We start from the raw sequence: 12,153 nt of genomic DNA on the forward strand, positions 1-12,153 counted from the left end.
GAAAAAACAGAGGAAGAAAGGGGAGCAAAAGAGCTTTAGTGTTACAAAAACAAGCCCATCGGTGCATGCCCGTGAAAAACATCCATACGTCTGTTCCGCTTTCAAAACTCCCGTGAGTCACTCCGGCGTTCCCTCCAAAAGAGGCTCCTGTGAGCTCTCGCTCATTCCACCTTCCTTAAAATCTCTTCCTTTTCCCCATGTGACAGGTCCAAATTGCTTCGCCGGAACCACAATCATCCCAGCTGGCATTGAAGTGAAGGTGGACGACTGCACCATCTGTCGGTGCCACAGCGGGGACTGGTGGAAGCCTGCGCAGTGCTTGCGGCGGGAGTGCCTCAACGGTCAGGCGTCGTCATAGAAACCCTCCAGAGCTGAGGGGAGGGACACCGATGCGATGTCGGCACAGGGGACAGCCCACCTTATGACAGAGAGAGACTGACTGGCAGGAGCACAATTCCTCTGGCAAACTGAGACGGCTGGACAAGCGGAGATACATGGGACATGGACTCACGCATACTGTACACTCAAACACACACACACACAAAAGTCCTTGGCAGAATCATAACAGTTTGTCTTTCACTGAGAACACTTTTTTCTCCTGTGATGAGTTTATACTATGGTGAACCTCATGAAATATTTCACTCCAAAATCAAAAGAAATAAATGAAGAAAATAGTTTGCACAAAGAGTCTATTTTAGGACGTTATGATTTTGTGCGCTTTTCTTCATACTAAAAATGACCTCCACCCCAATACTCACTTTATAATTTCCCCCCAAAATTACATAATTGTTATTTTGTAATTGCCATTATTCACAGGGATTTTCATTAGATTCTCACCAATGAAATTCTGTATTTTTGTGTTTATTAAATTATATTTAATCACCAGATTATTAAATGCAAAATGAGATCAACTGGTAACACTTTAGAAATAATGGTCATTAGTTAACATGAACTAATAATGAACTGCACTTATCTTTGTTAATGTTAATTTCAATATTTACTAATGCATTATTAAAACCTTGTTAACGTTAGTTAATGCACTATGAACTAACATGAACAAACCATGAACAGCTGGATTTGATTAACTAACGTTAACAAATACGAACAAATAAAGTAACAAATGAACTGCTCGTGGTTAGTTCATGTTAGTGAATACATTAACTAATGTTAACTAATGACCATGATTCTACAGTGATACTGGTTTAATTATTACAAATAATTAAATATTTAAATAAACATTAAATCATCATAAATTAAAGTACAATTACTCTAATATTATACTTTTAAACAAAGATTAAAAAACTATATTACTTTGTTTTTTGCATTGCATTAAAAATTACGAGAATGAGAAATTATAAGTTTAACTGTGTTTAAGGTGTTTAAATACCTTAATAGTCCTAAAACAAGCTTCATTTTCTTTAGGCAAAATACAAATTCTAATTTGATTTATTTGATTATTTTGGTGTGAAATATGATATGGACATGTTCTTGACCAGTTTCATAAGATTCACCCATTCGTTTTATTAGTTGTTTATGCTGCTTACACACAGTGTTTGTATATTTCCACGAGACCTTGAGTGCTCAATGAGAACATTTAAACCTAAAATAGCGCATCGGCCCTTTGAAGATAAAGTTGATCACATTAGTCTGAGCTTCCAGTGAGATACTGAAGCACAGCACACATTACAGCATTACATGCACAGAATCCGCCCTCCATTAGTCCTGTACAAGCCTCTGTGTTCCCACATTTGTTGAGTATGAGTGATATTTAGTGGTAGTATTACTAGGGGGTATGAACTTGTTCATTAAGAAACATGATTAATGAGAAGTTTGACTTTAATTGTTTAATTAGTGGAACAAGAGGGAATAAGGTAGATCTACACCGCGTAATTGGAAAATGGCCCATGAGAAACACAACTGAGAAGCAAAGATGATTCAGTGATTGTTCAGGGAAATTATTGTATTGCGCTCTCTCTCTCATATATATATATTAGGGGTGTAACGATTCGTTTAACAACGATTCGATTCGTATCACGATTTGAGGTTGTCGAGACAATTTAAGGACGATATTGGTTCATTTAGAACGATATGATCCGAAACGATTCAGTGACTTGAAATCAATTCAGTAACTTTTTTGCCAAAAATTGAAATGAGTGTGACTGTTTTATTTCAACCGAATCGAATCGTTGTTAAAACAAATCGTTACACCCCTAATATATATATATATATATATATATATATATATATATATATATATATATATATATATATATATATATATATATATATATATATATATGAATATGAGAGAGAGAGAGAGAGAGAGAGAGAGAGAGAGAGAGAGAGAGAGAGAGAGCGCTATATTATATATATATATATATATATATATATATATATATATATATATATATATATATATATATATATATATATATATATATATATATATATATATATATATATATATATATGAAAATGGATCCAGCAGAATAGGTGGAAAACACTTTCCATGAATAGGGTACACTAACATCCTGTGGTGTTAAGCATTAGACATATATATTTTAATATAATATAATAACAGTTTATATTACTACATTATATAGAATGCATTAAATTGATCAAAAGTGATTAAATATTACTGCATTTTGATAAATGAAATGCAGCCATGGTAAGCATAAGAGACCCCAAATTCTTGAACAGTTTATATAATTCAGTGTATATAGTAGCTAGCATGCCCATTCAAAGACAAGAACAAAATCTGCGTATGAACCATTTAGGCACATTCCAATCAAATTTAGAAAAGAAATGTTAAAGCTGCACTATGTAATTTTTCCGTCCACTAGAGGGCACCTATTCAAAGCAAAGGAGTAGTTTGATGACACCAAGTTTGAGCGCAGAATCTTGAGACGTGGACTTCACCTTACAGCCGATGGGAAAGAATCGGGATAGGACTCTGCCAGAAATCACGTTGATGGATGCGATTATTAACATTACTGTAGTGTGAAGCAGAGCAGGAACGAATGTTATGGAGCTGAGCAAGTCCGCTGAAGCGATAGTTATAAGATGAACAACACAAGCCTCGCGGGCACCGGAACTTTAATTATGCCACAGTCACGGGCACCATTTCCACTTTTCTGGTCATGAGTATGAGGTAAAGCAGCTCTGTTTATCATATTAGATACATTTGAGTGTGTTTAAAATTGTGTTATGACGTTACTCTGTGCTTTCGCTCGGTGGCTGCTGTGACACTTGTTTAAAGCGTTTCTGCAAAATAACCGGAAACCGAGGGTAACGCAGATATGGCGCAATTGGCGACTATAAATAGCAATTTTCTAAAAATTTACAAACAGTTCGAAACATTTACGATATTGTAAGAACTCAACTAAACAATATATATATATATATATATATATATATATATAAATAAAACACTGGCCTGGTGGTTTTTGGGTATTTCACTGCAAAAATCCTACATAGTGCACCTTTAAATTTGACCCCTTTTTGAAGGTTAAGCGTCTCCTTTCATCCATCATTTGTTAAATAAATGCTGTAGTTTCAGGCAATATATTGCACCCCATTCGTGGAAAGTGTCATCTAGTTTTAAATCCCTGTAACCTACAAATCTATACCGTAATGCATTTCTTTCATCTGTTCGCAAAAAAACCTTGTTTTTCTCTCCCAAGCCCAAACAAAGACGCTTTCCTAAAGTCTAGCAGCTTGAACTTGTTATCTAAGCAATTAGCCAGCCCACAGCAGCCTACTTTAATTTTCTTTAATCAGGCAATATGCAGTGATAAATGATCCGCCTCTGCCCTCTGTGGTACTGCCCGGCAGACACGCAGCCCAGCATGTAGAGGGCTAAAACAAAGGAAGGAATCTGCATACAGTCTGGCGCTTCAAAGCCACGTTCAAAACCACTTCTTTTGATCTTCAGCGCATACGTAACCTCGGCTCACGGCAATTTCGCTTGCAGCTTAGAGAGAAGATGTTGATCAACTGCACTTTGAGAAGCACTTAAACCAATAAGAACCTCTAGACAGACTCTGAGCCGCTTTCAGCCCACATTTGCTGAAGATTTTTCCGATATCGTAACACTTCTTTGCAGAGGCCCATTACAGCACAACGTTAGCAACAACCATCTTTCGTTGGTTTAACTAATGCATCGACCCCCTTTAAAACAGACACCCACCTCCATGATTTCTTTCCCCCCCCCTTTCCTCAATGATGAATACCAGTCATTAATTCAATAGGAACTTCACCAAGCACCTGTGATTTATCATAGGTATTTTTTCCCCTCGAAGAGAATTCAATGCCTTTAACCTTTTGGACTCTGTTTCTAAGCACTGATGGATGAGCTACTTAGTAACAGATCTGCAGATTTGGTAATGAGACGACAATGAATGCAATAGCGTGACCGCCAAAGGTGCTAGATATATATTGCGCTAGATATAAATATATATTCGCCCACTGCCTTTTACTTCATCTTTGGGGTCTCTTGTCTCTCTATAGCTTAGGGTAGAAGGCTAGAAGCCAAGACTTGTCCAATAAGTCAGCAAATCATTAGGTCTCAATTGAAATAATGAACAGTAAAAGTCTATAAATGACATATAGCAGATGACAAGCGGTTATTAAACAGTCCCTAGAGTCGTTTTCACGCCGGACATTTATTACAGCCCTGAGCATATTAAAACAGATGTTGTTAGGCATCATCTAACACAGAGACAGGTTGATACTAAAAGAACAGGGCGTGCAGATGAGTACACAAGCTGTCATGAGCGAGACTGTGAAGCACTAAGCACCAAACATGACCCACAGCTAAAAGCAAAGCTCAGGCTTATGCGAGCGGGCGATATTTTTGTTTCCATGGCTGTTTTTCTTTTTGTCCTAAGCCTGCCCATCCCAATGGGTACAATGCGCTTGCCTTTCTAAAATCACAGACTAGAGGAGGATTTCTAAGTTAAACTGCCCTCTGCTTTAGTTCAAGACTGATGCATCTACTGAAACACCAAAACTATGACATTTACTTCAGCAGGATTTTTTAAAGCCCATGCGGAAAACCTTTTCATTTAATGACTATACGATCTCAATTACAATGTTATAATAAATGTCTGTAAAATCTAAACTAAACAAAAATGTATGGGAAAATCTCACAAAAATATGTCCAGATCACATTTCACTCTAAAAGTAAAAAATTGCACAATAAGAATTATGCTTATTTTGGGATCGATAAGGATTGGTTTGCATTGTGACATTTTTTAGTACCTTTACATGCACCAGATTCTCGGAAACCCATCGGGACGCATTACTTTTGAAGGGTTTTTGGCATGTACCATATTGCAGTGTTGGGAAGGTTACTTTGGAAATGTAACAGGTTACAGATTATAAATTACCCTATTTAAAATGTAATAAGTAGTGTACCTTTTTCAATTACTTTATAAATGTAACTGATTGCATTTGATTACTTTTCTAATTTCCAGCACTGAAACGAAACACCTGTTTATCACTTGCCATGGTGGCAACTCTCAGACAGGTTGTAGCCTAAAGCGTTCAGGCAATGAGGAGTGATGTAATTGGCAGACGAGGTGCACTGCAAATTCAAGCGAGAACCAATCAAAAGCGTCAGAATAGCAACAAAGCATTGCTCTACTAAACAGTCTTTAAATGCCAGGAGACATCGTGCACATTAAAAACAGGCAAATCAATGAATTAATATTATTTAACATATATTACAGTTACTGATTACAGTTACATTTATTTTGTAATTAAATTATGTAATCTAGTAACCTGTAACTATTTACTCCACAACACTGCATATTTTCTGGACAATAAGAAGCTACACCTAGTCAAAGTTGCATTGCTGAGAAAAAAAGAAAAGAAAAACAAAGGGCATATTGGCGTGTGTCATTTTATTATTTCATTCAGAAATAATATAAAGTACTGGTAAATAAAGTTCCCATCACAAAATCCCATAATAAATCCTTAATGGTAATTCCCATTCCATTATTTTCAACGTTTAATCTTATTATATTAGTATTTTTTATTTCAAACGCTATACTGAAAATTATATTTATTTATTTATTGCATTATGGTAATAAGAATTTAAAGAAGGAAATAGCTTAATTGACACAATAATATTGTATGAAAAGACAATTCAACAAATCTTAATGGTGCTAAAATAGATTTGATGTTCCTTATTTAAAATCTTTATTTTGTTGGTGATATAGGACCTGGACATCTTTTCACAATTTTTGTGAGAGCCACCCTAATATAATCAGTCTCGGTAGCTATTAAAACAAAAAGCATCCTGGAATTGTTGTACGGGATAAAACAGTGTCTTTTTTTTTTTTTTTTTTTACATTATCCCTAAATGTTCATTAAACTGGACAGCTGTTCATTGTTTTGGCAGCATATCGCACATCATGGGACATCAGCGAAACTGTCATTTATTGATTATTTATTGACTAAAAGTCAGCTGTGGAACTTAAAACTCCCATCTGTCCTCATGTATAATCCCCCACACACACCCCACCCACTGTTCTCTTTTGACAATCACATGGGATTCACAATGGCCAGGCCTGATGACGTGGAATACATCTCATTAGTACTTTTTTCAAAAACTGACAACAAGCTACAGTACATCCACTGAAGGAAGGACCGGCTACATCTGTGAAGAAATTGTGTTCTGCATCATGCTTCTAGAAAGAACTGATTCTTTGTGCACATGCCATGGCCTTCAATGTCTGTCACTGTCTCTACAACTCACTGTCAGTTTTGTAAAGGTGAACCATTGCTCTTTTTTTGAGACACTGACTAACTGTAGCTGGAAGCTGTGAAAGATTGTTCTTTTTTCTATACAAAACTGTTATATGAACTTGTGCCTGAAAACAAACAAACTGCATCTCTAATGGAAGAGGAAAAAAATACTGTTAAACAATCAGCTTTTCTTACTGACGGGCACTGAGGTTCATTACGCTTAAAGGGACAGTTCACTCAAAAAAGACAATTCTGTCATCATTTACTCAGCCTCATGTTGTTGCAAAGGCGTATGACTTTCTTCTGTGGAACATAAAAGGAGAAATGTTAAAGAATTGTATTCATTTTCAAATTGGAGCTGAAGCTTTCAAGCTTCAAAAGGACCCCAAACCAAAATAAAAGCATGCCATCATTTACGTGCAATAGTTCAAGTCTCATAGCCATACTATAAATTTGCGTGAGAAACAAACCAAAATATATACAAGAGGCTTAGAGAGAAGTAATGTCTTATTTGGGAACAAATTATTCAGGATCTTTTGGTCATAAACCAGTTGGTCATGTTTACAAAATCTTCTAAAGACGAGTCTATAGTTAGATTCAGCCTCTCGAATAAGTAAATAAAAACAGGAAATAGTTGTAAAGGTTTGAAACAACATGTGTGTGTGTAAATGAAGACAGAATTTCCATTTTTCTATGAACTATTCATTTAAAACTCATTTTACTCAGTGATTATGTATCATTTAACGTAGTGCTATTATTTAAGATTAAGAATTATTATTATTAATATTACTTGTATCATTTTATGGGACAGTACAAAGCCCAGGTGCCCTTCCTAATGTATAAACGTGTAAATATCTAAAAGCGTTTAATGTGTATTCTGAATTCAGAGTTAGAAAGAGGATTAAAAACGTGTATTATTTATGGAGACAAACCTATTTTGTTAAATAGACTGAAAAAAAGTGTTATTCAGTAAAAAAAAGAAAGCCGGTGTATGGATTTATTTTTTTCCCCCTTCCTATCTTTTGTAAGCATATCCAACCAGCTCATCTCCAGCCAGATGCACAGGGCATCTCTGATACTGCAGACATGAGCAGTTCCTGAATGCTGACAGCGCAGTATTTTACAACCAGCCATTCATTTACAGTGTGAAAAAAATCACATTCCCTCCGTCACAGGGAGAGTCGAGCACATGTTCACTTTATTCTTCAACTGCTAAGAAAACAGACACCACACTGAGGTCAGAGAGAGAGCAGGAAAGAGAGGAACTCAGACCATTACTGTAACTATACCACAGGTTTACTCATCCATCACTGTCTAGGAGAACATTACAGTGCTGATACAACAGAAGGAAGTGGCACAAAGAAATGATAGAACCCCCTAAAGGCTATTGAAAGAGTGCAGCTTTGATCAGAAGTAGCAGGAACAGTAGCCAGAACTGAATTGCTTCCAATCCTGATGGACCAACATACTATAACTAGGGCCGGTCTGAATACAATTTTGAGCTTCGAAGCCTGGTAGTAAATCAACACCGAATATTCGGAGGGAGGAGACTGAACATATTCTTCTCTCTAATATCGGCAGGGATCTCGAGATTCTGGGCTTATATGCTCCCAGAACGAACACTGCATGCCTATATTTCGCAGTAAATTCATTTAGATTGTTAACAACAGATAATTAGGCTTGCTGCGATAGTCATGTTACCGGTGTTCAGGCATTACACCGTTTGCATCACTTCCCCACCGTGGCACCCCCACAGTCGTTTTGATATTTTATAGTAGACCTAGTAAAAAAAAAAATAGCTCAGAGAACAGATTAACTACAATTAAAAACTGAACGTGCAGCGTGAGCCGAATGAGAGTCACAGCACAGACAAGCATTTATTGAGTACAACAAGGTTAGGTTCCTGTTCAACTGACCATACTATTAAAAAAGGCTAGGCAATAAGATAATTATATTTTGAAAATTTAAATGTATGTCGCCAGATTGTATAGTGTAAACAAATGCAAGGCGAATGAGAACCGTTTCGAGGGGGATGCCAGGTGTTTGAGGGGGGAAAAAAAGTAATATTCGAACCTGAAAACCAAATACCAACCCATCGAACAAATATTTGAATATTCTGGTCCAGCCCTAATTCTTACATCCACTATTCACACACCATTTGTTCTCTAAACAATGTTTTGAATAAGAGCTATTTAGACAGGACGTCTGTGACGGTGTTAAGCTCATGTGCCCACAAGATTATATATAATTATGGGATAAAATTAATTACTGTGAGGATCTTACCTGATGCTGCTATTACTGAGCATCGGACTCTATTTATTGATTTCTTTTTCTTTTTACATCCGATGGGATACCAACAGGCAGCACTTGAACCGCCAACTAGCAAACCGCTTTAATAATGCGAAGGGAGAAAAAAATAAGCAATTTAGCGTAGATATGATATTCGACAAATACAAATAAAAGGTGCTGTGACTAGAAATGCATCTATGTTAATATTTTTCACTGCCAACATGGACCCAATATGAAAATCTCATTATACTAATAAATAAAAACTAAAGCATTGAAAAATCCATTAAGTTAATCCAGGCAAAAATAATATATTTTTAATACTGTAGAAATGGACATTTATTTCAAGACTTTCTAAAGACTATATTTAACAGTTATAATTATTTGTGTATTTTTAATATTACATTTAAGGCAGGGCCTGTAAATATGGACATGCACAACTGAATGAGTGTATAAAATATTATATATTTATTAATATACAGCATTTACAAAACTGACTGATATCAGATAAGGTGCATAAATATTCCTAGAATAACTACAGCAGTTGTGATAATTCAATATCTGTACAATTTGTCAGAGGCAGTGTTATTTTAGTATCATTAAGATACCAGTATAATTTATAACAGTCTGAATTATAATTTATTTTACATTTTTATTTGAATTTTTGTTAGATTTAGTAATTTTGTTGTGTTTTGTCAATTTTTGTGTTAAATCAAGTTAAATGAAAATAATTAAAATTAGTACAAGGTTGTTGCTGGGTTTTGTTTTCATTTCAGTTTATATTTTATTTCAAGTTTTAGTTTTATTTGTATAATAAACATGGTCAGAGTATGCCTGATGCCTGTCAAAAAACAGCTGGTAATTTACTCAAATATCACCAAAGATTGTGCAAGATAAACACACTTTGAACTGAATGGGAACGAACCTCCCGAGAGAAAAACTAGGCTTGTCTGAAGACTAGACTAGAGACATTGCACTCTCTAACTGAAATTCATTATAGCATCATTCAATACATAATGTGAAGAAAGCTTGTTTGGCAGCATAACCTGCCAAACATACAAAGAAGATTATTATTCAGTAGTTCTTAGATTTGTATCAGCCTCTGTTGGGTACTGCTCTAAATCTAGGCAATAATTATAAAGAGAGATCTCCAGCTGTTCCCTTTAATATCAATTCAGGCTAAAAAGTTGATCTTGGATGAATAGAAAGCCAGCATTTATATTAAAGAATTTCATATTCATACAATTCATATTTGCCCTCAGGATTGCATCTGTCTGCACACGTGCACTGTAAACGTGCATTTAAAGCTCTTCATAGCGAGATGATAAAGTTTGCAAAGTCAGGTGTTAAGAGTTAAGGGTGCATGTTTCCCTCTACCCACAGGACCCTCAATACCCTCCAATTAATCACCCCACGAAACCCTGTCCACACCACTAATTGCCTCCCTCCACGTCCCTGCAGGATGAGGGTGAAGCAATTTAATGCGGCTCACAGCAATCAATAGCAATTAGGAGCATCCCTGACTAATCCCATTGAAAGCCGCGTCTTGGGAGATGGCCAAAGAGGACCAGAAATCTTTCATTTTTTAACCCTTGCAGAAACAACGAGGAAAGAAAACGTGCTTGTTTGAAACCACCAACAATTGAGAATTGCTCTTCTTTTCATTCATCTCTTTGGGTATTTTTCCCTATCTAATCTAAATGCCACCTCATCATCTGTAGAGACGCAGAAAGCCAGAGCCCCATTATCCTGTCCTGGTACATATGAATACCATTTGTTTTTTTAAACAAAAGCTATCTAAGCAATTAGCATTGCATTTTAAAGTCTGATGAAGATGCAAGTTTTGTCTGGTGGAACATAAAGCAAAATCCCACGAGATCTCTGAATGGCTGGCACACAAGTTGCGAGTCTGCTCAAAATAGGTCATGTATCCTAACAATGGCAGACGTCTTTATAATTTTCTAGCTTTTAGATGGCATAATTTTACAGAGAAAGAAAAAAAAAGAACAAGCACAATAGACTCTAAAAAGCGTGCAAATACTTTCTCCTGAGAGCTGCCACGTGACTTGAATCTTTTATTTTGCCTCGCATACAAAAGCTTGATGAAAACAGAGCAATTACGATTTCTCTATCTTCATTTACGAATAAAAACGATTTCTTTTATGCGGACAAAAAGTTTTATTTGATGTTATGAAGTTGAAACAAATTACTACAGCAAGGATATGGTGATCTAGGTCTCTGGCACAGGCAGGAGCTGGAAGGCAGCTATGCAGTCCAGAAGCCATGTGGATGGAGCCGACCACACCTTACCTACCCGGACCTTCTGGGGTTTGTAGGAGTTCTGAGGATCATATAAGATATACTGGGTGCAGAGAATCTGGTCTGAACCAGGCTGGGCGTGGTAGGCCGCTGCGTTCAGGGTTTGCGTGACATCACTGTCGGGCTTGGGCTGGCGATTCAGAAGCTGACCTCCTCCTGCTTTCACTAACTGAAGGAGCTCGTGTTTAGGCGGCTTGAGGAAGGAGCCCAGCATGTAGAAGAAGCAGCCATCAAAGAGTGGAGGCATCTAAAGATGTATGAGAAATGGAGAACAATTTAGTACATTAAGCATCAGTAAAGTACCTGAATAGATCATTTATGACACCCTAAAATGGCCATCATAGTAATTATTGGCATTTTGTTGAGCCTTTGCCATATTATAGCGAAAGTGACAGGAAGTTATTGGAAAAAGAGAGAAAGCAGACTGGGTCACAAAACAGGCCTTATTTGAACCCACAATTCCCACCAAAACTCAGTGTATCTGAAGTGTGCGAACTGACAAATCAGACAGAAATATTTTAAATGTTAAAGGTAATGCATGAATACCGGTAACCCTTTTTGAACAATACATTTCCAAGACTTTTCCAGCCCTGATCAGAATTTTTACAACATTTACAGAGAAATTTCTAGCTGATTAAAATTTGATTCAATTTCTGAGCTAGTTTAATTTCATATCCGCAGAAACCCTTTAAATGCCTGCCACAAAGAGATAAAAGCAGGTGTAAAGAAAGTGCTATATTAAGGTTCAGTGAAAGTCTGAGTCACTTTCTGTGCAATCAATGAAAGTCTCTGCAG

The 12,153-nt window shown here is 36.4% G+C and overlaps 2 protein-coding genes across 3 annotated transcripts in view; one reads left to right on the plus strand and one right to left on the minus strand.

Moving 5' to 3' along the window:
- The window catches only part of vwc2l (von Willebrand factor C domain containing 2 like), a 43,840-nt gene extending 42,720 nt beyond the window's left edge, over window positions 1-1,120 (plus strand). For both annotated transcript variants that reach the window (XM_067445097.1, XM_067445098.1), the window contains exon 4: window positions 207-1,120. In XM_067445097.1, the coding sequence (XP_067301198.1) occupies window positions 207-358 (152 nt within the window). In that variant the 3' untranslated portion in view covers window positions 359-1,120. The remainder of the gene's footprint in view (window positions 1-206) is intronic.
- Window positions 1,121-11,206: 10,086 nt separating this feature from the next.
- The window catches only part of bard1 (BRCA1 associated RING domain 1), a 36,972-nt gene continuing 36,025 nt past the window's right edge, over window positions 11,207-12,153 (minus strand). Inside the window, exon 9 of the mRNA XM_067444824.1 lies at window positions 11,207-11,605. Coding sequence (XP_067300925.1) covers window positions 11,270-11,605 — 336 coding nt within the window. The 3' untranslated portion in view covers window positions 11,207-11,269. The remainder of the gene's footprint in view (window positions 11,606-12,153) is intronic.

Source organism: Pseudorasbora parva, chromosome 5 (assembly GCF_024679245.1).
Source record: "Pseudorasbora parva isolate DD20220531a chromosome 5, ASM2467924v1, whole genome shotgun sequence".
Lineage (NCBI taxonomy): Eukaryota > Metazoa > Chordata > Actinopteri > Cypriniformes > Gobionidae > Pseudorasbora > Pseudorasbora parva.